Raw genomic sequence first — 25,670 nt, 5'->3', positions numbered from 1 at the left:
GCCAAGTTTCATCCTTCATGTTGAGTTAACGTTAAATCTAACATCATGATAGTGCAGTTGTTGTCACATGGACTGGGCAACAGTGTTTTCCACATGGTTTTATTTTGATGTTTGATTATGGACTGTTTCCTTTGGTTATAGTAAGACTGATGATCCCCCCCCACCCCGGTCTGTCCACTCACACAGACAGGGAACGTGTGGTGGTGGCAGGTTTGAAAAGGATGAGCCACAAGAGGTTCATGAGGGAGAGGCAGAGTAGTTAGTTGAATTATGAAATCTGTGTCTGCATATGATTATTTCTGAGTGTTTAAATAGGGAAGAGAACTGGAATGAAAAACATTGGAGGGGTGATAAATACCCTGTGTGTGTAAATACACTGTATTTACCCCAGACAGGCAAAGTTGTAATAGTAGCATTTCATAATGTAATACAAATTATGTCATGTTATCATGATGTAATTTGAACCAGATGATGAATAATAAATAATCAGCTCCAAAAAAGAATCATCTGGAGATACCCTTCCAAGTGAGATTCCTAGTTTAGTGAAAATCCATCCACATTGTATTATGTTATTTTGTACACATACACACGTGCAAAAAACAAGACCCTTGAGGTTATATCAACAAGGTTAAAGAAAGCAGCACAAAACTCAGCAAACCTTTCCATTCAAGAACTCACTGGAGTCAACCAGTTGTGTTAAATATAAAAATACAGTATAAGCAGTCAACCAAATCTTTTAAACAGGAATGCGTTTTTATTTGTCACGCCATACTTTGACGTCATGTCAAACAATACAGAGATTCACTTTCCAGGAAGCAGGGTGAAAAAAAAGCATTTTAGCAACAGTGTAAATAGAAAAAGTCTAAAACGTTAAAATCCTACATAGTGGCTTTAATACGTTTGTATCTCTACTGAAAAATACAGGGTCCAAGAGTGAACACGTCTAGTTTACCATTTAGTCAATAAAGAACAGTAACAAGAAGGAAAGTAAAATGTGGGAATATTAGCATCTTGTAAACAAACAAACAAGAAATATATTTTATACTGGTATATAAATTATTTACTATAATGATAATGCATTAAATGAGAATGGTGGTGCTCTGCTAATTTTAGTGATTTCATTTAGTAAAAAATTAACACCACAAGAAACACATGTGCTTGGCTTGTAGGAAAGATAAACAAAAAGAGAAATATATATTAGTGCTAGCCAGCTAGCTGTTTTTTACCTGCAGTGACAGTTTTGTTGAGGATGCTATACAGGTGACACCATTTGATGATGATAGTTGTTGGTATTAAACTTTATTGATCCGATCACTAGAAATTTGTGGTAAGTAATTCAATTTAATAAATGTCTATTTTTGATGCCATCCTCTGAACTAACCGTGGCTTCTTAGTCAATATAATGAATGCTATATTGTGACTAGTTAAACAATACTGAAGCCTTTATTTAGACTGACTTATCTGTCAAACTGACAGATCAGGTGTACGTACGAAAAGGTTTAAACGTATGGTGTGATCTTCATTTGTATAATATTTGCATCAGAAGGGGATAAGGGTCTTTGGAACAACCCCAGAGATCAAGTACAGTAAACCTATTCAAGTTGGCCCACCAGCAGCAATACAGTGTGATTAGAAATAAGATTTGGCCGACCATGAGACTCTGTGCCTCTGATAAAAAAACTCACATTATCTCTCGTGTTCACATCTGAAAGTGTGTCAGGATTTCGGCAGGATTAAAACCTGCTGAGCTGATGAAGATGTTTGGAGCAGATTTGACTAAAGGTGCAGATCCAGGATTTGTTTAATCCCTTTTTTCATGTCATCACAAAAATGTCTGGTGTCTTGGTGTCTGCCCTTATCACCAACAGCTCTCGAATCTCGCTGTTTTTCCATCTTTACTTCTTCATCCCATCGTCTACGTGTACGGCACCTCATTTTCATCCTCAGACATCTGTATTGTTTTTGTTTTTTTCACTTTTGCATCCGTCGCATGTTAGAATCGCCATCAACACAACCAGTTCTCGACATTTCATCAGTGGGCTGGCAGGAAAATTACCCAAAAATGTCTGGAGCAATTGACTTGGACATTTGTGCTCTCACAAACAACCCCTTGACATTTTTAGGAAAATGTCTCAAAACAACTTAAGGGCCCTTTTAGCAGAAGTATGCACGCTGCTGAATGCTATTCTAGTATTTCAATCTTTTTGTAGGTTTTCTTACCTGCCTCTCTGCCTGAATAATGATCACTGTGTCTTTTCTTTTTTTGACCTAAAGTTCCTGCCACGCTCAGCCAGCTCTCATTACCACACTTACAGGTTGGACACCTGCCAGCCCTTGACTCAGCCTAAACCTCTGAAACTCTGGAAAACTGCTCCGCAGCCTGTCAGACTCTGTGAACAGTCACTCTGTTACCACATTCAGTCTCAGTCTTTGATTCAGGTTTTCACATGAAACCTGTGAAACTATTCTTTGTCTCAGATCCTGCAGTGTTCTGCCCTCAGAGTCCGGTCTTAAATTCAAACCTGAACCTGTGAAAGTACAAATTTCTCCAATCAAAAAAAACAAACATTAAAGAACATAACAGTAATTTAGCATTTTTGTAACTGTGCGTTCACGTTAGCTTCAAACATTGCTCAAACATTATTTGAAAAACTTTTTTCAGATTTCAGGTTTCAGATTTTTGAATGTATTTTTCTTACTGTTAAAGAATATTATCTCCACTGACTGTTGGAAGTTTGCAATCTACTGAGTGCCATTCTAGTTTACTCACAGGGAAATGTAGTGACACTCTTGAAACATTGTCGAGTTGTTTAACGCATCAAACTTAACATTAGCTTTAAATTATAAATCAACTATTAACTGAATTACTGCAGTGGCATTGTTACTTATTTCTATGATCTATGATTCAATAGTATATGAAATGGAAACTAATGGCTTCCCTAAAATGAACTAATTTTAAAATCTGAAATTCTACAACACACATTATAAAATGGTCGCCAGTTATATGAATTATATATGATTTTGCAAGTAACTAAACTTAGCAAAAAAACGCCTGTAGGTAGGTTAGTGGGAGTTTTGGGAGGATGATTTTGATTATGAATCAATTTATATTTCTAGTTTCTTTTTCATGACAAGCTTGTACAGGATCTGGTAGCCATCATCCCAGGCGTACAGCAGCCGCTCCTGTGGGTTGTACTTGAGACTGGAGTGAGCTCCATAGCGTTTGGGAAAATAAACCAGTGGCGCCTCTTCGTTGCTCACCATGCCATTGACATCAAACACACACTGAACACGTGAGCGGCCGGGCTGCTTGGTGTTGTACACCACATAGAGAGTGCCACAGATGACAAACGCCGACTCTGCGTTCTCTCTCGGGCAGTTTGTGTCCCACATCTGCTCGATGTCCAGCGAGTTGGCGTCCATTTTAGCCAGAGAGATGTGCCGCTCGTTCTGCCGGGTGGCGTAAATGGCCCACAGGCCTTCCTCATCCACAGCCAGGTCCATCACTGTCTCGGGGGTCAGGCCGTACACAGGGACATGGTCCTGAACTGGAAACACAGCACTGTCCGTCACAGAGTTGGTCTTCATGTCATATTTAACCACCATTACATCCTCAACCTGATTTACATAATAGGCGTGGTTGTTGTAGATGATGTGTCCTGTTCCCCTCCAGGATGAGGGCAGCTTCAGGCTCTTGGACAGAGACAGACCCGGAGAGCGGGTGAAGTCTTGCGCAGAGGAAAACTCATGGATGGTGTCGTCATCCGTCCCATTAAAGACGTAGACCTTCCCAGAGCCCCTACTGCTGTCTTTAGTCCACATGCCCTTTGGTCCTCCAACTCGCTTTAAGATCTTCATGGCTTTTATACTGGAGATCATGTCACTGCAGTCTGAGTAGAAGAGAGGGAGAGTTCTTATGTGATGGGTATTTGACAAGTTTTCATTTTAGAAAATTAGGAAATCTGCTTTTTAAGTGTTCCACTGCGCCCATTCAATAAATAGTAAACCACAGCCAGTCATTTTTACACTTAGGAAGAAATATTCATCACTCAGCTTCAGAGGTGCTGGCAGGTGGATTTTGTTTCCCTTAGACAAAGTCAGGTTGGTCTTTATGCCAAGCCAAACCAATGTGCTGCCGGTTCCAGTTTCATATCCAAAGTTAGATATAAATGTTTTCAAAAGATGTTTGGCAAAAAGGCAAATAAACCTTCATCCTTCCCTTATCTATACAGTTTATCCTTTGAGAGTCAGTGCCAAACCCAGCAGACATTGGGCAAGAGAGGAGGTACATCCTGGACACCAGGGTATCACCAGGGCAACATATACTATCACCTAGGGTCAATTTCTGGTCTGTTTAAGTGTTTGTCATATTATTATTATACTGTAGTCACAAAATAAGTATTTTCATGGTCATCAACAAAATGCAGAGTTTATACTGAAAATGAACAGGTAGTGTTACTGTAAGTGCAGTTTAGGAGCATGATATCTCACCTGAGAGTTTAAAATATTTGGCCTTCTGCTTCTCCTGCACCAGAGTTACCTGCTGCTCTATCAACTTGTCGTCCACATCCACACACGGCTGAACCCCGTTCTGCGTCTCCAGGTAGTCCAGCTCTCGCTCCACCCGGTCCACCCTGGTGCCTACACCGTCCAGATTCATTCTCAGCGCCTCTTTCTCTTTGTCCAAGGTCTCCAGCTGGGAAACCATCTGTTGCTTCAGCTCTCGCAGCTCCGAGGCATAACGAGTGGTCTGTTCGTGCCACAGAGAGATCCGGTCCTGTTCACAGAGGGGGATTAGTTTAATCTGAATCAAAACACAAGCACAAAAGGGACTAGGCGCCCTCTTATAGACAATACTTATATTACACACGGATATTTTTGTTTTACAAGAACAGTGCGTGTATTCCTGGAAACACAGAGAAGGCCATAATTTGATGTTCGGCTCAGGCTTAATGAATAGATTGGGACATAATAAGTAGGAAACTGATCCTTCAAACAACCAGGTTCAACCTTCACGTGGCAAGTATCCTCCCTGCTCACATGTCGTTTAACTAAACCTCTTTCCAGGGCTCTGTGTGGGCGCCGCTCTGTAGCACACCCTGACCTCTGACCTCGCTGGAGGAGAGAACAGAAACAAGTTTCTCTGCAGGTGATCAGAAAAGTCTGACTCCACTTCACAGAACAATAAAGAGATGACCAAGAGACATGATTGAATGATAGTTTGAGAGAGTTTATTTCAACATGGGATTGAAGGAATTTTAGACAGAAGATAACGGAACATTTCTTAGAGTTTTTCATACGAACAAAACCAAAGTATCAGAATGTGTGAATCTAGATGACAAGCGAGTACTGGGAGTTTAGCATCTGTTTCCTGAAGTTCAAACAATTGAATGATATAAATTTCTCCACAAAAAAAATTATAGACAGATGTTTTAGGATGAAGATGGTACAAACCTTGCAAACAAAGTAGGGCATATAATACACTAGATTTTTGTTTGTCATTTATGTACAAATACACACTGTATACATATCCCAGACAAGAATCTCATAATACTCCCAACACACTGCTGTATTTTCCAGCATTTTCCCCAGGATTTGCCCACATCTGCATTCCATTGCCTGGTGCCCTGTCCCTGAGAGTTTCCTCTCAGAGGGACTCAGAGGGAGCGCAGGGCTCGACAGGGAGGTAAAGGGAGGTCTTACCTCAATAGCAAGCAGCCTCCGCTCCAAATAGTCAATCAGTGCTTGGTGCTGAGCGTTGGCAAAGCAGGCCAAAGTAACCAAGACAACAAGTCCTCTCATTTCTGTGTCAGCTTAGTGTCTCTCTCCACCTCCTGTAAAATCTTGACTGGAGCTCAGTGGCAGCGTGTGGAGGAGCCAGCAGATTCTCAGAGGTGGGCTGGAATGTTTTACCAAGCTTCTCTGGGAGGAGCCACAAACATCTGGTAAAGATGGAAGCATAAAGTCAGACAGAGACAATACACTCCTTCTCATTTTGACTTCTTACCTGGATGATAAATTGAAAAACCAAAAGAATATAACACCTTGGGGGTATTTTTTTTATTGAGGGGTTTGGAACCTTAATATCTTGAGAATACTGGACACTGTTGTAGCACAGGATCACAGGAGCAGGAACGGAAATGTGAGTCAGGAGTCAGTGAGGCACTGTTCTCCTGCATGAAGGGGAAGATATTATGGGTCATACTTACTATAGATGTGTACCAGCAGGAGTCTTCTGCAGAAGCTGAATATGTTCCATGTATTATATGTACATATAAAGAAACAATGATGCCTCATGAACTGGGTCTCCTGTTGTGAAGTATTATCCCAAAGAGCTATTTCTTTATCTGTCTTTCAAATGTGGAAAATATATCGTTTACCTTGTGGTGCATGGTACAGCAGCTTAACTCAAACTCCTGTGCTGCCAGGATACTACTTGGAACATTTGGCATGATGGTACCAAGACATGGTATTTTCTTTTTTGAATTGTAGTCATTTATTCTATTTCAGTTCTTTAATTTTGTAGTTGTTTGTAACTGACATATGAATAGAACTGTGGAAATTATGATTCAATTGTTGTTTAACAATCTGTGTTAAAAATCTGAAAAACCCATCCATCCATTGATTGTCTTTACACTCAACCTTTTGAGGATCACAGCAGGCAGGAGTCAATCCCAGCTGATGGAGGACATACTGGACATGTCATCCGTCCAGCACAGGGCCAACAGCAAACAACTATTCACACTAACATTCATACACATCAGTAGTGTCTCAAACGATCCTAAACCCCTATCTACATGCATCTGCATGTCGACCCATGCAGATACAGGGGGAACATGCAAGCTCCAAACAGAAAGACCCCGACCAAACCGGGATTCTAACCAGGAACCTTCTTGTGAGGCAATAGATGATTTTAAAAGTTAAAATGCATTTTTGTTCCCTGTCTTCTACTGGGGAGTTGCACCAAGAGGGGGTGCCTTCAGGAGAAGACCAATATTTTTTCCACTGTACATATGAACATGTGAGTAACAAGACAGACTTAAAAAATGTAAAACTGTCTAACAATTCTACCAGATGTATTTCTTGGATCTTTTCCTGAGGGTGAAATCCTCTAATATGCCATGATACAGATGACATGTGGGGAAAATGGTTGCAGATTAATCCAGATGGTTTTTTTGATGTAAACCTGAAATGTGTTCAAAAGTCATATTTATGCTGGAAGAAATCTTGACTAAAACAATGAGTTAAATATTTTCTTTTCAAAATGGATTTATCTAGTGTGAAACTGCTTTACAACATTTTCCAGCTGTTCCATTGCACAGGAACAGGTTTAATAGTAGTAATGTCTAAAGCATAAAAAACTACAATTGGTTTGTTGAATGCTGATTTACCGGGGAAATAGGAAAAATGTTTTAAACTGCCTCTGCTCCCTCTGTCATTTATAAGACCACGTTGCTATGAAACAGCTAGATGACATCACTGAACACCTCTTTTTCCTGTAGGTTGTTTCCACTTAAAGTGACGGAAAGTCAGCTCAAGCACATAATTACTGTGTGTGTGTGTGTGTGTGTTTGTGTGTGTTTGGTTGTGTTGTTGCAGTAGGGAAGCAGATGTGTCAAATGTGTCATCTCATCATTTTAACTAGTTTAGGGATTCATAGAAATGTCTGCTGTGATCCATGCACAAATGCAAATTTGTAGCAATGACGCCATTTGAATGTCGGGTTTATTGGTTTATTGACACTCGTATGACACTACAGGAGCAGTATGGAGGCATTTTATGTTGTTTATGTTGTTGTTTTTTACATTTGAAGAATCGGTCACCATTGACTTTAATTGTATTGAATTTGGCTGCAGCGCTTTTTACCCCTGAAACTCCATAAGTGTTTTGTGGACTCAAACACTTCACCCACCCTCCATCGACACAGTGGTGAGAACATTTCCATTGATCAATGCATTGATCCTGATGATAAACATGAGGCATGTTTAGGGGGTTGTTATTAATGATAATCTGGATCTAGTGAATTTAAATGTGCTTTCATAAGGGGACTGTTTTGTGGACGTATGCGCTCTGAGTGCCATGCTACCTGTGTTTTTGGTGTGTTTGCCCGCCTGCTCCCCACTAAACCTGCTTTGTCCTCCCTTGCCCCAGAATCACCTGCTCGTCTGTTCAGCTCAGTCACGCTCAGCCAGCTTCCTCAGCCGCACCTTTATCCCCAGATTTCCTCGAGTTCATGCCCTCTGATCAGTTCTTCCGAACCCCATTGTTAAATCTATTTTGTGTGTCCTGAGCTGTTCGTGCACATTGAATCCAGTCTCTCTATCATCACGCTGACAACTGGAGCATTCTATGTTTCCTTTAAGGTACAGTGTGTAGAATTTTGTGATATCTAATGTTGAAATTACATGTTGCAGCTGAACACCCCTCACCTCACCCTCTCCTACCAAACATGAAAAAGAACCTGCGGTAGCCTTTAGTTGTCATAAAGCTCAAAAGGTGTTTAGTTTGTCCAGTCTGGACTAAAAAACATGGCTCCTCCGTAGAGAGGGTCCCCTCGATGTAAATATAAAGTATTTAAATATAAAGAGTCTTTTCTAGAGTAAAGAAAACTACAATTCATACAATTTAGATGAAACCAACTAGTGAAAACATCATGAGGATTATTCTACATTAAATTTCTGCCAATAGTTTCCTTTCACCTAAATCGTACACACTGGACCTTTAATGCTCTTTTATGATTTCATGCAAACTGCACCCTGTGTATCAGGAGCGGTATATACATTTTGCAATCAGAATTGTATCATATTCATTCTACATAAAGTACAACGGAATAGGTTTGCATTTTCATATTGTCAGCACCTCTGCAGTGAGTCTGTCTGCACGTGCTTCACTGTCACTAACACAGAATAGTGGCATAGTTCAAAAGTTATTATTATTATTATTATTTATAGTCTATCTACCTGAAGCTGTGTATACTATATCCATATATGGAGTGAATGTGGGGGCATACAGCCGAGTGGGATGGGAGGGAATGGTTGTGACGACAATGATCAGTGCCTCTGTGTGTTCATTTGCATGTGAGTCAATCCTTTTTTTTCAGCACATTTGTTTACAGGATTGTGAGTGTCCTCAGTGATTGGGCAGAACAGCGTGAAACGTCCTGAAACATGCAAACACAGGCAAATGTGGGGCACGGAGGGGAAGAGGATTGAGGGCCTTTTGTTATCGGACAGCGGATCAACTGGTGGAAGATCATAAACTCAGAAGATCCTCTTCAAACAAGAATACCAGGTATGTACTATTTCATAGTATATGAAAATATGAGATTTAATTGGCTCAATGGGAGGGTTTCCAGATTATCAAGAAAAAGAAAACTATGGAAAAGAAAACTTTTGAATCTTTAATTTATAGACTATATAATACAAAGGATGAGTGGTAGAGATAATGGATGGATTCAATTTTTGTGCTGCTCTGAGATTCATCAAGACAGACTATCTAATGCTGCACAAACATGAATTTTGTACTTCTGATTTTCTCTTCCAACAACAAAAGTGCTCAAGTCCCACCGGCACTGAATTCATCTGAGCAACATGGAGTTCACATTCAGAGCAGTAACTCACAGCCCTGGGATTATAATCTGGAGAATTGAGGTAATGTGACTTCAGTTGCTGAAACAATGACTGTGGACTGACATTTTGCCAAATGAACTGTTTGATTTGATGATTTAAGAAAAGAAACTCCTACTGCTTGACCAGTAGCAAATGACTGAAAGTTAGTGAGCAGCAATGGCGGAACAACTACTATGTGATGCAGATTTAGTTTTTTTCTTCACTCTGTGCTACAGAAATTGGAGCTGGTACAAGTCCCAGAGAAATCTACTGGGAGCTTTTATGATGGTGACTGCTACGTGCTTCTGTCTGTAAGTCTGAATGAATGAATCATGTGGTTTTCAGTGCCAGGGCAGCTTGTTTGTCGAGTACAGCTCACTGTTGTATTTGTAGACTTTGAATAATGCTCTTATATATTTTTATATACCATATCAGAAAGTATCCTCATCTATACACCAGCCCTCATCCTCTGTTTGTCCTCTTTGGTTTGTCCAGACACAGAAGGTGAGCAGCTCTCTGTGTTATGATATCCACTACTGGATTGGTTCACAGTCCTCTCAGGATGAACAGGGAGCAGCTGCTGTTTACACCATACAGCTCGATGAATTCTTGGGCTGCACTCCGGTCCAGCACCGCGAGGTTCAGAACCACGAGTCTGATGCCTTCAGGGGATACTTCAAACATGGAATAATGTGAGTGTTACTGCAGTAGGCCATGGTTAAATAAATTGTTAATATAATGATCTTGTCTTGTTTAGCTATAAGAAAGGTGGAGTTGCATCAGGTATGAGGCACACAGAAACCAACTCCTATGATGTGAAGAGGCTGCTCCATGTCAAAGGGAAGAAGAGAGTGATTGCCAGAGAGGTGAGCCATGCTTCACAGTGGTTATGTAATGTTTATGGCGCACAGGAAGCTGTGTACAAAAGAGTGCTTTATGCTTGAATTTGTTTCAGGTGGAGATGAGCTGGAAGAGCTTCAACCTTGGAGATGTGTTTTTGTTGGACATTGGAAAAACCATTGTTCAGTGGAATGGCCCAAGGTGTAACAAACAGGAAAAGCTTAAAGTAAGATTGTTGTGACTGTGGGGGCATCTGCATGTTGTAGGGTTTGTTTTAGTGCACCTTTACTTCTGTGTTGCATTAGGTGCTCGGGCTTACCGACGCAAATAACAACTCACAGAGCAAATGACTGTCTCTAAAGACACAGCAGTCTTTTGCATGTATATTGTAGTTCGACCTTGAATTAAGTCTGACTGTAAGTTGTGTGTTTTCCTGATCACAGTATCTAAATCATCATCTTTAAACCTGTATGGAAAGTGAAGGGAGTGCTCAGATAAAGTTAATTTCCTTCTTCCTGCAAAAAGCGTGGAGCCTCTGAATGGTTCATTGTCTCACACAGTTCAAAACCCTAAACATAAAAATAGGTGTGTTAGTTGTTGTTACCTTTAAGTTAGATTTCATGTTGCATCTCCTATAATAATACAAGATGTCTGACAAACCAACACAGAAAGTCTGTGATGAGCAAGTAATACTACTTTAATTCAACTTTTAAATCTCTTAATTCTTAAAAATGTGTGCTTATGTAAAGTTACTCAATCAACCAACCAACCAACCAATTAATCAATTGATCAGTTATATTTGTATTTACAAATCATAATTTGTCCAAAATATATGGATGGATTTCATCATTATGTCATCAAAAGTTCATAGTCTGAGATTTGTGAGATTATGTATTCTTTCTGAGATTGTGTATTCTTTGTGTCATACCTCTGCTTCTCAGGGGATGTTGTTGGCCAAAGACATCCGGGACAGAGAGAGAGGAGGACGGGCGGAGATCCGAGTGATCGAGGGCGATGCAGAAAGCAACTCTCCTCAGAACATGGAGATCCTGAATACTGTTCTGGGAGAAAGAACATCCAGGCTGACAGAAGGACCATCTGATGAAGTTGCGGACCAGGAACAGAAGGCCAGACTCACTCTTTACCAGTGAGCTCTACAGACATTATTCAGCCTGAGAGTGAGAAAATATCCAAATTCAGCTTCAGTTTTGTTTGATTCTATTTGTCTGTGCCAACATTTCAGTGTGTCAGATGCTGATGGGCAGATGAAGGTCACAGAAGTTGCCACCAGACCACTGGTTCAGGATCTTCTCAGCCATGATGTGAGCTGCTGCAATATTCATCAAATGGACGATGCTTATATTTATATTGTTGGCGTAAAGATGCATCCTGGTGCCACTTTAAAACTGTATTGTCAGTTAAGTCTGACAGTTCACTATTCCCATGCATTTTAGGGTTTGATTCTTGATACTGCTGTTCAAACACAGAGAAGCAAAGACAACATTTATTATTTACTGATATAGGACTAAGTAGATTTTGTACACCTAATGTAATTATCATTTTAGGACTGCTACCTCCTGGACCAGGGGGGGACCAAGATCTTTGTATGGAAGGGGAAGAAGGCAAACAAAGCTGAAAGACAGACTGCGATGGCCAGAGCTTTGGTGAGTGACACCACATACCACCACCTTGTGTTTGACTCATCTTACATGACGTGTTTTCTATGTTGCATTTGACTGGCTGGTACAGGAGTTCATCAAGGTAAAAAACTACCCCAACACTACAAATGTCGAGACAGTGAATGACGGAGCAGAGTCGGCTCTATTCAAGCAGCTGTTCCAGAGGTGGACAGTCAAAGACCAGACTCAGGGTCTGGGCAAAGCATATACGAAAGGGAAAGTGGGTAAGTGCCTATGTATTCTTTAATCCACAAAAATACAACAAGCAAGCTGAATAACAACTTTGGTTGATGATTCATGATTTATTGTTTCATGTCTGCTGCAGCCAACATCACACAGGAGAAATTTGATGCCTCTCTGATGCATGTGATGCCGGAAATTGCAGCACAGGAGCGAATGGTGGACAATGGCCAGGGTAAAGTTGAGGTATTTACACCATGTTTTTTAGCTTAAACATCTGCTGTGATCCTCCTATTAGCAACTGCTGATTATGAAAACTCGTGAATATCACGAGAACTCTTGAGTATTGTGAAAACTCTAGACATCACTGGATTGTGGCCACAGTGATGTTTCCTGCCGTTTGTGTTTCCGACTGAATTTACCTTTCTGATGTTCTCAGGTTTGGAGGATTGAGAATCTGGAGCTCGTCCCTGTGGATCCTAAAAGACACGGATACTTCTATGGAGGAGACTGCTACCTGATCCTCTACACGTACCTGGTTAACAACAAGCAGTGTTACCTGCTCTACATATGGCAGGTGAGGGTTTGCTTTGACAAACTGTGTCATAATCAAAAAAATAAAGTTTTATCCTACGCTGGCCCTGCGTTGGATTTTTCTGATCATAAAATGAACTATTCTGACACATGTATTAGGGGCGTCATGCCACACTGGATGAAATAGCAGCCTCAGCATTTCAGGCTGTGGATTTGGATCAGAAACATGGTGGCCAGCCAGTCCAAGTGAGAGTAACCATGGGCAAAGAACCAAGACACTTTATGGCTATTTTCAAGGGTAAAATGGTCATCTTTGAGGTACCACCATTATAATTATCTCTATTTATGTAATATAACATATATAAATCTATGGTGTCTTTTTTTACAACAGTAAAGAATATGACTGTTCTTTTCTTGAAGGGGGGCACATCTAGAAAAGGAGCCTCTGACCCAGAGCCTCCGGTCAGACTGTTTCAGGTCCACGGCTCTGACCCATCCAACACTAAAACCATTGAGGTCCCAGCCCTGGCCACCTCCCTCAACTCCAGTGATGTGTTTTTACTATGGAGCCAATCAGGACTCTATCTGTGGTGTGGGAAGGTAATGAAGAGGGAGTTTAGATAAGAGAGAGAATGATGGGTAATGATACAATATTATACTTTTGGATCATTCATTTTGTAATGTTACTGTACCATAAAATCTAAATCAAATAGAAATATACTACATGACCAAGTATGTAGACACCCACACTTTTTCTTTGCTGTTGCATAAGAACTGTTTTTCATGGTTTGGAATTGACCTTTAGACAACAGTGTTTTTGGGAAAGATCATTTCCTCTCAGCTTGTCTGTGCAGGACTGGCTTGCACAGAGCCCTGACACCTCAACCGCATCAGACACACTTGCAGTGAACTGGAACAAATGATCTTGTGACTTAAACCTCTGCAGCCCGTCTCCAAAAACTGGAGGAAAGCCCAGAGAGGCTGAGGCTGTTAAAATAGCAAATAATGTTCTTGGTTTTGAACTGAGGTGTTCAACAATCATGTATTTGTGTTACTTGTTTGTCCATATGATGTAAGTATTTACCCTGGAAAAGCTTCTTTGGGCAAAACACTAAACCTGTAAACATTTTCTCAGTATTTTGATGTAAATTGACTTTCAGCACTATTACTATAATTGAAAAGGTGTAATTTGTGTTACCAGGGATGTAGTGGAGATGAGAGGGCCATGGCGAAGGAGGTCAGCTCTGCAATTGGCCAGAACAGTGCAGAGGAGATTGTCGCAGAGGGCCAGGAGCCTGTTGAATTCTGGGAATTGCTTGGAGGCAAAGCTCCATATGCTAATGACAAGAGGTGATGAATAAATACTAATACCATAATATTGCACTTGAATATTCATGTATTTTCTGAAAACCCATTTGCTTTTCTACTGTTTTGCAAGTTATGTGTTGTTGTTGTTGTGTGCAGGCTCCAGCAGGAGGTTTTAGACCACCAGCCACGTCTGTTTGAATGCTCCAATAAAACAGGTCGTTTCATTGTGACTGAGGTGACTCAGTTCACACAGGACGACCTCAGTGAGGATGATGTCATGTTACTGGACACATGGGACCAGGTATGAGGTGACTGTCTGTGACAATTACAAAGTCTGAAGCTAAACAGCCAAACAAAACTCCTGTGGATATTTCTTTTCCTATAACTCTGCCCCCTCTTCAGGTGTTTTTCTGGACCGGTAAAGAGGCAAACGAGGTTGAGCGCAAAGAAGCAGTGGTCACGAGCCAAGAGTACCTGCACACCCACCCAGGCAACAGAGATCCAGACACCCCCATCGTCTTGGTCAAGCAAGGGTTCGAGCCGCCCACCTTCACTGGGTGGTTCACAGCCTGGGATCCCTCCAAATGGAGCGTGAGTGTTTCAGTCAAGGGCTTGAACATTTATATTGATGAGTAAAACACACACACTGAACAAATGTCTTTCCTTTAGGGAGGAAAAAGCTATGAGGAGTTGAAGAAAGAGTTGGGAGATGAAGTGTCTAGCGTTCACATTACAGTTGTAAGTAACATCTTATTCATTTCTCATGTTTTTTATCCTACACAGTTATTTACTTCATGGTGTGCTGGGCACTTTACATTGACTTTAGGGTAGACACCAAAATGTGACCATGTTTTGGTTAAAGAAGTTATATTTTTGTAAATAATCCTCGACAATAATGTGGCATACATTAAGAATTAATATAAATTAATTTTCTCAACCTTGAATATGTATTGGATTTATGACAAAATGTATGTTTCCATAAATGTTGTTTAGATTTTGTCTTTTCATATGTCAAAACAAGTAATACATTAGATGAATTAAGTTATGTAAAGTAATGTTCTCTTCAATGGAATTTTTTTCAGGAGCATAACTGTGTTGAAAGTGAGAAAAACTTTATGTCCTTTCCACCGGAGGCTCTGGTCAACAAGCTCGCTAATAAACTGCCTGAAGGTGTGGACCCAACCCAGAAAGAGGTGAGAGTGTGTGTGTGTGTGTGTGTGTGTGTGTGTGTGTGTGTGTGTGTCTGTGTGTGTTCTTGAACAGATATCCTTGTGAATACCATTTCAAGCCTTGACCTTACAATGTGAGGATATTTTGGGAAAGTGAGAACATTTTTGGAAAGTGAGGACATTCAGGCCGGTCCCAGTTCTCACGTCCTGACCCTCTTTCAGTTGGCTTTGAGGGATAAGACTTGCCTTTAGAGTAGGAGTCAGGTTTAGGGTTAACCACTTAGTTGTGATGGTTAGTATTAGGGGACAGACAATACATTATTTTAGTGAGTGTCCTCACAAAGATAGAAGTACTAGGTTTGTGTGTGTGTAGGCAAAAGTAGATTTTCTTATGTAAGTCTGTGTAAGTTCCCCAAAGGTCTCTGATGACAAGGACAACTTACAACTTCAGGAAGCCATGTTTGTGCACTTTCTCCCTGGAACAGTTAAATGTGCATGAATTAACCAGTCATGGCAAACACTGGATGAAGAAAGCTAGAAGACATAGTTTTTGTCTTTAGTGCAGAACCGTCAGACATGCTGAGTAAAAATAGAAAATAGAATTTCCTTCAGAGATCTTATAAAAATCCAATGTGGAAATAATCTGTTTATATTGTTTCAGTTGGTATCAATATCTACCAAGTTTGATTCAGTTCTAATTATTATTATTTAATAATCATCCTCAAGCTACAGTTCTTTTGTTGTAAGGTGTTACCATGATGCTTTGCAACACCTGAAGACATAATCTGCTCTGGTTGTTTCTTAATCAGCCTGTGTTTTATGAACTGCTCTTCAGAAACACCTCTCGGACTCTGACTTCCGCAGCGTGTTTGGGATCAGCAAAGACAACTTTGTGCGGCTGCCACAGTGGAAACAGCTCAGTCTGAAGAAAGAAAAAGGAATGTTTTGATATTTTATCATTTTTTAGATTTAAAGTCAACATAACGTCCCGCCTGTATGTCCCCCTCCCCTTATTGACTTTGTTTTAAATAGCTCTGATACCAGTTTTGATTCTTAATTAAATTTAATGTGTAGTAGCTCTTGTAATAACATAATTTGAAATCTCAGTCTGACAATATAAAAAACTGTACTGCCTATCATCATGTGTGTGGACAATAACCATAAAAAGCAGAAATTTCTTTAAAACACTGCAGTAAATTGTGATTTTTTTTTAAGCGCAGCAATAACACTTTGTGCAACTTTCTTTAACTTTGAACAACCAAAATGGTAACAGCAATGATTTGTCCTGTAACTACAGATCTACTTTGCCCTCTGTTGGTCAAAAATTGTTACAGCATGTCACTAATCTGCAGGAGCACACACGGAGCAGAGGTAGTGATGACGAGTTTTTCTAGAAACTGTTAAATATCTACTGCTGTTCCTATGAAGGTTTCACAGGAATGGATAACAAATCATCTTGTCCTACAATTTGTAACTTTTTACCCATTTTTTAAAATTGAATTAAATATAAGTACATGAAAATTACAAAACGGATATTATGAATATATTATGAAAAAAGACACACACACATTATATACATAGAAATAGATAGAAAGAGAGAAAGCATATCAATGGAGCGCACACATCATTATCAACTCCTTTTATTTTGATATGTCTGGAATGTTATATCAAGTAATTTACTGTCACATCTGAACATTCAATTCAAAGCTGAGGACAAGTAAAATAATATTTAGCCCCATAGATCACATGAATTACACCGAGAGCTGATGTGTAACATTGTCGTCTGAAAGTAAACACAAAAACAACTTGATTACTTTATTGAATTTCAAAACAATCACTGCTATGAGCTCAAACTACACTCCCAGTATCAAAGGTAAAGGTTTCCCCTCAATGAATTTTAGAAAATGACGATTTAGCAGTGTGATTCAGAGTGGTGTCAATTTTCTGTATCATTACAAAATAGAACCCTTTGACCTAATAGGAAACAGAGTGTATTGTATGTATCAATATAAATAACCAGCACATTAAAATTACAGTAACCTTCCATAAGCTCATTTGAGCCTGTCATAGTAGAACATGTCTGTATGTGACAGATCCATCTTAGAGGCTGAGAAATGAATGATTTCTTCAGTTCAGGTATTATTCAATACATGTCTGTTAAAGCACTGCATGCAAAAGTACTATTAAATGGCAGTTCAATTTGTTCATGTGCTTTTTAGAAACAATGTAGTTGCTCATGCAAACTATCACAAATGAGGTGAGAGGGTCTAATGTTGTTTCAAGAATAAAAAAGAAACGTAACATTGTAAAAAAAACATACAAAATTCTGATTAAATACAAAGTGTGTACAGCAATTTAAGACATCTAAAGAGACTAATTTCAGCAAGTTTCACTGCAAATGTGCAAACATACAAGAGGCATGCAGGCCGAGAGATGACAGCCTGCGGCAGGTTGGCTTCTCATCTCTCGCTGACGTGCACGGTAGTAAAGGGAATGTTGTTTGTAATATTGTCTGACAAATCCATGACACATTACAAAATCTTTAGAAAGTGCAAATGCAGCAAAATCAATTCTCTACAAAATTCAAACTAAAGTAGGGGGCAAATTAAAAAGGTAAAAAGTTCTTATGGACTCAGTGTGGCAGTAAATAGATAGTGTTCCCCTTTTATAGAAAAAAATCCCTCTCTTGTTCATTTATTGACAATCACAATCTGATTTTAGGTGTCAAAGGCTAATGTCATCCATGGAAAAATCTTCTACAGTGAGTCCTACAAATGGAGACAGTCCAAATATTTGACCTGCAAAATATTTTACCGCATTGCAGTTTTCAGACATGTACTAAACTCTGGACATTCTCCTGAAATGGGGCTGTACGTAAGAATATGAATATGTGAGATGCATACTCCACACCAAATTTTCTGGACATTTTCCCCAAGGCTCATCCCATTTTGAAATTAAACTGTAACAAGCTGAAAGTGTCTAAATGTTCAGACTGTCTCTAAAGTCGTGTGTTTTTAAATGTGCAGTTATGATTGGAGTCATAACAGCATCAGTCCCTGTTCACACACTTACATAGTTCACTGTATTTTGTCTACAGGGAAATCCTGATTTGTCTTGGCAGCTGTTAGTGTACAAACACACATTCTAAAAAAACCCCTAAGCAGCATAGAGCATTTTCCATGTTTATCAGCATAAAAAGAAATATAAGACATTAAAAAGAAATCAGTGGTAAAAAACATTAAGTACCCATGAGTGGAGTTCTGGCTGGTAAACCACCTGAATCCTGAGTTTCTTTGTTTTGAATTTCGGAACTGAATCTTACTTTTCTACTTGTGTTTTACATCTAGAGCTGCAACAAACAACTATTTTCTTTCTTAATTAATCTGTAAATTATTACAATCGATCTATAAAAGGTCTAATATAATGAGCCTGAACAATGTCTCCAAATTGCTCATTTCGTCCCAAAAGTAGTCAATTTTCCAAAGATACAGTAAAGCAGTGAATCCTCACATTTGAGAAATCTTAAAACCAGTGAATGTTTTGGCATTTTTGCTTTTAAAAGTACGGAAATCAGGTTAGTTTTCTTCAATCAACTAGTTGATGTATCATTGGAGCTTTAATTAAGGCAACCCTAGCTGTTGCCATTAGCCTCAAAAATTTTCTAAGAATATGAATATCAGATTTGGTTAAACTGTGAATCAAAGAGCTCTTCAATTTCACCAATAGATCAATAATAATTTTTGTCATCTTCCCCAGTCATTGATAAAAACAGGTAAAGTTAAGACACAATGCAGACATCAGGGTTTTGGGGGTCTTGGGTCTCACTGTTGTTGACTTGACCATTGTTGGTTGGACTTCGCTCTTTGTTCTCTGAATCATCAGGCAGGTCCACACAGTCTCCATCACCTGGAAAGATCCTGTCCTGCTCTGGAGTGTCATCAGACGCATCTTCATAGGCACTTAAGGTGTCTGAGTCATTTGTGTCCGGTAACTCATCTTGGCCATTGTCGTTGCTGTTTTCGGAATGCCTCCAGAGGACACCGTCTTCAGAGAGAGGGTTGTCCAGTGCGAGAGAGGGTATGTGGCCCAGAGGCTTGTTGACCATCTTCCGTAGCTTTGTCAGGAGGCTTCCTTCATCCCCTGCTCCATCGCCCTGCTTCACCTCCTCAGAAGCTCGGCCTCTGCTGTGAGGTTCACATGCGGAAAAATCAATTTCCTCTCTGCATGAGTCTTGAGTCTGCTCGTTGGCCTCATGGTTTTTCATTTGGCATCCGTGCTCCATTGCCTCGTCTTCAGTTTCATAAGTGTTCACTTGAGCAGGTGCTTTAATTTGTTCCTGCACAGAGAAGTGTAATCGACCATCAGAGAAAAAACATGTTACTACTAAAAAAAATGTATTTCATGCATTTTAATACCAATCGCTGCCTTTTTAAATTGAACTAAAAGGGAAGTAATTGTTGAATTGTGTATTCCTAGCTTTACTTGTATTATTTTTATGAAAAACTCGATAATAAGTCTATGTCATTCATTCTCTGTATGTATTTGTTCAAAGGCTTTAAAACCCGAGTACAATGGTAGAAATGATAACTTCAAGACAGGATTCTTAGCATACAGCTGTTAAAATATTTCATATGGGTTGTTTTATTTTTAAAATGCACAGGTATCTAATTAGTACTTAGTTTTACCTGATACACAAAGTCCATGTATTGGTATCAGTTAAGGGAAAATTGGATCAGAACTCTTTATAAATGTAAAATGTAATGTAACATGTAAAAACCTTTGACTAATACAATGTAATGTTGTGTAATATTCTAATTTCACTTGTCACATTACCTCTTTTAATCTCTCCACCTCTTGCATCAGAGAGCTGACCATGCTCTCCAGCTTCCTCTTGGCCGCTTTCTCTTGTTCCAACTCCTACAAATTCAGAGAGACAGTCGCATCACAAGAGGACCAATACTATATGCCCATATATGGCTGAAGTATTTAAAGGGAAGAGTTGTGTCAGTGATGGTGAGGCCTTGACGTACCAAACTAGCCTGTCCAGCTTCCCTCTGGGCCTCAGCCAGCAGCTCTTCCACACCCTCCAGCGTGTCCTGCAGAACGTCCACCTGGAACAACAGAGCCTCTCGCTCGACCTCCAGCCCGTGCAGCTCCTGCACCACCTCGTCATAGCTGGCCTGCAGCTCCAGCTACGCCACAAACACAGTTGAAAATAAGTGTGGGCAATTTTAGAGGTATGCGTTCAGTCAGTGGGAGGGCAAGTGCTTAGTGAGCTCTCAGAGGTGGGAGGCCTCTTCTGGAAACATGACAATCTAATACAATACCTGACAGAACTGTGATTACATAGCCACAACCATCGTCGTATATAACTATAACAAAGATAAGACAATAACAAGAGTAACAGTAAGAAATAGTCACCATGTCTGGGAGTCCCATGAGGAGATCCTGCTCAGACTGTTGAAAGGGAAAAAACATGATAAAAGAAAAATTCTAACTGTTTTTATTTATTTATTTGGATTCATTTAAATGAACAAACAATGATCTACGAGGGTTTAGAGGATACTTCGCTGTTCGTACTCTCATCCATACAAGTAAAAATAACATAAGCAGATATATGAGGTGTTTGTTGAAAATCCAGCCAGTTAAAATTACCATGCAGTTGATTCAGATTTCAGGCTTTTATTAGGGAAACCAATATAAAAGGATTAGATAGTCTAAAAGCCATGAGAACCCATGTGCATGCATAACTTGTGATTTAATACTTTATTCAACCAAAAAGCATTTTGAGATTCTGTTTCTGTAACGAAGATGCTCCTTAATTCTGATGATATCATGGATAACAGCCTCCAGTTTAAATCCTTTTCACAGATATTATTTTTAAAATGTCACAGTAAGAAAAACACATGTCGATAATAAATTGAATGACAGCTGAACAACGTTTAACTGCTACAGCTTCAACTACATACATATATATATATATATATATACTGTATATATATATATTCCAAGTGCAAGTAATTTACCAAACAGTTATAGTATTTATGGTACACTTGGTTCACCTAGTCAACCCTTGGTTTATATTATTTGTTCATGTGCTTGACCCTCTCGTGTCATTGAAATCTGACACATGGTTTGGCAGGCACACAGAAACAGTGATCAAAATCTGTGACCATATCTAAATACTTTCAAGACACCATGTTTGATAACAGCTCTGGAAATAGAGTATCAGATTAAGTGTGAAAGAAATGCCTGGTGTAGCAATAACAGCTGACACAAGAAGGACGCTCGGAGAGCGCAAAACTCTGAAAAAACCTAATGCTCTATTTCATCAGGTTGAAGAAAGCGGCGGAGATAACTGGGTCACGACGCCAGCTATATGACACTGGCTGATTTCTTCCCAGTTAACTCATTTGTCTTTTCACAGTATTTAACCTTAGATGTGTTCAATTACAGACAAAATAGCCAGAGATGGTTTTATTTTTAAAAGTCAAGTTGACTTCAGATTTTCTATAAATAACAGTGACATGGATCAACTACACAAACTCTATTTGGTTGTGAAAGAAGAAAACAAATCTGAATCTAGTGAATCTAAATGTGGCTCACAAGGGAAATGTAAGGCATTGGCTGAGTAATGTGCACTAGCTTTGAATTATGTCTGCCACGAGATTCATTTAGTATGCAAACTGATATTGAGACAGAGGAGAAGTAGCTGTTAAGTAGACTGAAGTGTAAACAAGTACAAGTTATAAAGTACTGGTGTGAGCTGGGATTGATCAGGGTTGATAAGGAGAGAGTTCACTTCAGTCCACTCGTGCTGGAGATTTGAGGCTCCTACCTGGCTGTCAGTCCTCCTCTTCAGGGTGCCTGCACGGCTGTCGCTTCGTGTCACACGCCTGGAAGAACTCTCCGTCTGAGGACACACACACAGTCTCCATGACTTCAGAGGACATTACATTGACTTATATTGATTTCCTGGGGACTTACTCAAACCATAACTACTGCTTTCCTAACCCTAAAAACATGTCTTCACTTTGGAATTTCATAATTATCATTATGGGAACTTGCAGTTTGTGTCAATAGGTGAAACAAGTCCCAAAATTGTGACTGTGTAAACAAATGTAGGTCTTTTCAACATGATTAATACCTGGACCACACACACACACACACACACACACACACACACACACACACACACACACACACACACACACACACACACACACACACACACCTGAGATAGAGCCCAGAATCCTCTCATGTTGCCAGAACCAAACAAAACAAGAACACGAGATGTTAGCTTGTTTACACTTCCTTATTTACGTGCTAACACAGGTGTTAGCTTGTTTACACTTCCTTATTTACGTGCTAACACAGGTGTTAGCTTGTTTACACTTCCTTATTTACAGGAGTTAGCTTGTAAATAAGGAAGTGGGGTGGACAAGACGCAGGCCTGATCAAACACAAAGGTTTACTTCAGTCCGTCGGTTAAAATGACATCCAAGCTTCACGTCTCGTTCCCTGAATTCACTCTTCTGACGTAAATATGTTGACACCACTAAAACTGGAGGGTAAACAGTGGTAGCATTAGCATTAGCTCTGGACCACCCCTCTGACTAGCAGGGATTTCTCCGCTCACCTCCTTGATTATGCTGCGGAGCGACTCGTCCTCGCTCAGCCCCCGAGAAAACGTCCGCTTCTTCGGAGAGGCACTGGTGTCCAGCGTGGCGGAGAGCATCTTGTTCGTTTTATATTCAGCCTCCGGTTTATGTAAGAGACACCTCCGTGCTCTCTGTGTGATGTGACGCGCTGTTTGATTCCTACGCAGCAGCGTTCAACACATAGACTGTATATAACACCACGGAGCTCAGTGTCGACGCCCAGGCCCTGATCTACGGGAGCCACGCAGGACCACACCGCCCTCACTCCGCCCTCACTCCGCCCACCTCCTCAGAGGAAGGAGAGATCAGAGAGGAGTCACAGGCTGCTGCTGTTTGTTCTGATCCACAACATGGCGCATGTCAGGTCCCACGTGCTGAAATTGATCCATGACAACAAGGCCTGTCAGGTGAGGCTGAAGGTTTAAGAAGAGAAGGTACATTTACTCAAGCAAACCTCTGATCTACTTGTATTTTAGAAATATTCAACTTTTTACTTCACAACATTCATCTAACAGCTTTGAGTTCAACTCATTTGTTAAGCAACCGAGCAGTAGATAAGGTCACTGGATTTCAGCCCCACTTTGATGCCCCCGACTGACCGAGTATGAAGTCCATAGAAATCCAGGAGAAATTGATGTTTCATCGACCAGGAGGATCCCCCACTGGACTCACTGCAAGCAAGTGGGGGGGTTGATGATGCTTCTGACACGTGACAGTTGCAAAAATGAAAAAACAAAAAACGAAACAAATATATCCCGTTGAAAAAGCGGTGCCATACACATAGAAGACACCAACAAAGACGTCAAGAGTTTGTGGTGGTAAGAGCTGAAGACATGTCAGGGTGCTGTAAACATAATCATGTGATCAACGCAGCAGAGGATTTGGCCGTCATGTTTTTTACAGCAGCCCAAACTGGACAAACTAAACACCTTTTGAGTTTTTGACATCTGAAGGCTACCACAGGTTGTTTTTCATGTTTGGAAGGGGAGGGTGAGGTGAGGGGTGTTCAGCTGCAACATGACACTTCACCACTGGATGTCACTAAATTCTACACACTGAACCTTTAAGTGTTTTTCATGTAGAGAAAAATCAAGCCAATTGCTCCATAGGTGATCCATCTCATTATAATGAAACACACCTGGAAATGGAGTATTACCTGTGATCCCCAGCCTCCTGGATCAGAAAAGCTGTCGCTGTAACAAATACACCAAACTGTTTAGAATTATTCATATTTAAAAAGAAATCCTTGATAAATGCTGTTCTTTCAGTTGTATATTTAGTCTTGTAAGACTTGGGTTGTGACATGAGTGAGAGAGAGAGTTGGAGAGGTGAGTTTGGAGCTCACTGAGAGAAATAGGTGAATCATTGTCTGATATGTACAATGTTAATGAACCATTGGATTTGTTTCCATGCCAGAGAATGCCCAGAATTACAATTTGAGCCAGACTTCTAATGTTCATTTTGTTCACTGTAACTTTCCCCCATAGGATTACATTATAGTCACTGTTGCCATGTCTCGACTGGAGGAGGCGATCCAATGGACTGATATGAAAAGTTTTTGTCAGTACCATTCATTTACATATGCACGTATAAACATCTTGAACTTCTGTCTGATTCTGACAGTTTAAGCCGAGACTATGAGTCAGTTACACGCTTATAGGAGATTGTACCTGATCAAAAATCGATAGAGCAAGAGCAGGTGTTCAGGGTGAGGAGCGGGAAGCACCACCAGTCTAATTATTGGAGCACCTAAAGACCTCAAACTAACTAATAACAGTCCTACATTAAGCCATCTGTCATAATCTAATTTTTTTTATTGAACCTGTTTTAGAAAAAGGGAGGAGGTGATTCAACTTGATCTCCTTCCACCACTTCTGCTTGGTACTTTCAGGTGAGTTTTATATTTTTTGAGTACTATATGCAGAGGTACCTGGTAAAGAATGTACAGTAAAAAAGCTATGAGGTACACAGAAATACTAATCACTTACATTCAATTCTTTGTCTCTTCCACCCTCATGCAAACGTGCTTTCAATAATATGTGATTGGCCCACAATGTACACTATCTCTGGGACTTTGGTAAACACTGCATTTTATTTCAGTGAGATAACATGACTGTAAGTCTGATTAGATAACACAGCGGAGCACCACATCAGCAATGTACAGCACGTTGGTCTCAGCAGAGAAGAGCCTGTGGGGAGTGTTTGATCACTCAGAGCTGATACTTACTGCAGAGACAGACTGAGACATGCTGCAGCTCTGTCCCATCAGTAACATCTAAACACTGCAGGTCCTGAATAAAGCTGAATCAGTGCATTCATTCAATCCCCAAAAAACATGACATGAGAAATCACAACAAGCAAAGAGCACTGGTCATATGATTTGATATAGGATTCATATATATCAATAAGCATGTGGAAATAAGATACTATGAGTTTTTCATTTGATGCTAATAATGAACATAGCAAGTCAGGTCTGATTTTCTTTTCATTTACATCCATGAATTAAATACAAAAAACATGGGCATAGTTTTTATCGCACTTAGTGACATGAGTGGAGGGGAAACGCCCAACACTATAATCTGACCCACCACTTACCCATGTACCACCACATTGTCAATCTGCAGCACATAACGTTTTGTCAAGTCAATGAATAACATTGTAAGAATAGTTTGACTTAAAGTGTGTGGAATT

The 25,670-nt window shown here is 40.0% G+C and overlaps 3 protein-coding genes across 3 annotated transcripts; 1 reads left to right on the top strand and 2 right to left on the bottom strand.

Moving 5' to 3' along the window:
* Nucleotides 1-732: 732 nt before the first annotated feature.
* Nucleotides 733-5,894, bottom strand: olfml3b (olfactomedin-like 3b). The gene is made up of 3 exons (XM_020086544.2): nucleotides 5,704-5,894; nucleotides 4,492-4,777; nucleotides 733-3,890 (listed from the first exon to the last, which is right to left on the bottom strand). The coding sequence occupies exons 1-3, from the start codon at nucleotides 5,800-5,802 to the stop codon at nucleotides 3,106-3,108; spliced, it is 1,170 nt and encodes a 389-aa protein (XP_019942103.2). The 5' UTR covers nucleotides 5,803-5,894; the 3' UTR covers nucleotides 733-3,105.
* A 3,256-nt stretch (nucleotides 5,895-9,150) lies between these two features.
* Nucleotides 9,151-16,834, top strand: avil (advillin). The gene is made up of 20 exons (XM_020086518.2): nucleotides 9,151-9,291; nucleotides 9,553-9,650; nucleotides 9,845-9,919; nucleotides 10,104-10,300; nucleotides 10,366-10,474; nucleotides 10,564-10,674; nucleotides 11,390-11,595; nucleotides 11,692-11,770; nucleotides 12,014-12,112; nucleotides 12,198-12,351; nucleotides 12,453-12,553; nucleotides 12,747-12,884; nucleotides 13,001-13,159; nucleotides 13,262-13,441; nucleotides 14,043-14,191; nucleotides 14,306-14,450; nucleotides 14,552-14,740; nucleotides 14,819-14,887; nucleotides 15,232-15,342; nucleotides 16,154-16,834. Exons 2-20 carry the CDS (start codon nucleotides 9,591-9,593, stop codon nucleotides 16,265-16,267), a joined length of 2,445 nt encoding a protein of 814 aa, XP_019942077.2. The 5' UTR covers nucleotides 9,151-9,291; nucleotides 9,553-9,590; the 3' UTR covers nucleotides 16,268-16,834.
* Nucleotides 16,835-16,942: 108 nt separating this feature from the next.
* Nucleotides 16,943-23,247, bottom strand: LOC109629211 (differentially expressed in FDCP 6 homolog). Its single transcript, XM_020086790.2, has 6 exons — nucleotides 22,958-23,247; nucleotides 22,157-22,231; nucleotides 20,740-20,775; nucleotides 20,349-20,510; nucleotides 20,152-20,235; nucleotides 16,943-19,654 (listed from the first exon to the last, which is right to left on the bottom strand). Exons 1-6 carry the CDS (start codon nucleotides 23,054-23,056, stop codon nucleotides 19,097-19,099), a joined length of 1,014 nt encoding a protein of 337 aa, XP_019942349.2. The 5' UTR covers nucleotides 23,057-23,247; the 3' UTR covers nucleotides 16,943-19,096.
* Nucleotides 23,248-25,670: the final 2,423 nt, after the last annotated feature.

This window comes from Paralichthys olivaceus, chromosome 2 (genome assembly GCF_024713975.1).
Source record: "Paralichthys olivaceus isolate ysfri-2021 chromosome 2, ASM2471397v2, whole genome shotgun sequence".
NCBI classification, from domain to species: Eukaryota; Metazoa; Chordata; class Actinopteri; order Pleuronectiformes; family Paralichthyidae; genus Paralichthys; species Paralichthys olivaceus.
Note: the sequence above shows the minus strand (reverse complement) of the source record. Positions and strands in the feature narration are given on the sequence as shown.

Excerpts from the sequence above, each read along its gene's own strand:
- olfml3b (XM_020086544.2), bottom strand. The coding sequence starts at position 5,802 with ATGAGAGGACTTGTTGTCTTGGTTACTTTGGCCTGCTTTGCCAACGCT. Across the intron at positions 4,778-5,703 it reads GGAGGCTGCTTGCTATTGAG|GACCGGATCTCTCTGTGGCA; the intron begins GTAAGACCTCCC and ends CTCTGTGAACAG. Across the intron at positions 3,891-4,491 it reads CAAATATTTTAAACTCTCAG|ACTGCAGTGACATGATCTCC; the intron begins GTGAGATATCAT and ends TCTTCTACTCAG.
- avil (XM_020086518.2), top strand. The coding sequence starts at position 9,591 with ATGGAGTTCACATTCAGAGCAGTAACTCACAGCCCTGGGATTATAATC. Across the intron at positions 9,920-10,103 it reads ACTGCTACGTGCTTCTGTCT|ACACAGAAGGTGAGCAGCTC; the intron begins GTAAGTCTGAAT and ends TGGTTTGTCCAG. Across the intron at positions 11,596-11,691 it reads GCCAGACTCACTCTTTACCA|TGTGTCAGATGCTGATGGGC; the intron begins GTGAGCTCTACA and ends CCAACATTTCAG.
- LOC109629211 (XM_020086790.2), bottom strand. The coding sequence starts at position 23,056 with ATGCTCTCCGCCACGCTGGACACCAGTGCCTCTCCGAAGAAGCGGACG. Across the intron at positions 22,232-22,957 it reads TCCGCAGCATAATCAAGGAG|ACGGAGAGTTCTTCCAGGCG; the intron begins GTGAGCGGAGAA and ends GTGTGTCCTCAG. Across the intron at positions 20,511-20,739 it reads TCATGGGACTCCCAGACATG|CTGGAGCTGCAGGCCAGCTA; the intron begins GTGACTATTTCT and ends TTTGTGGCGTAG.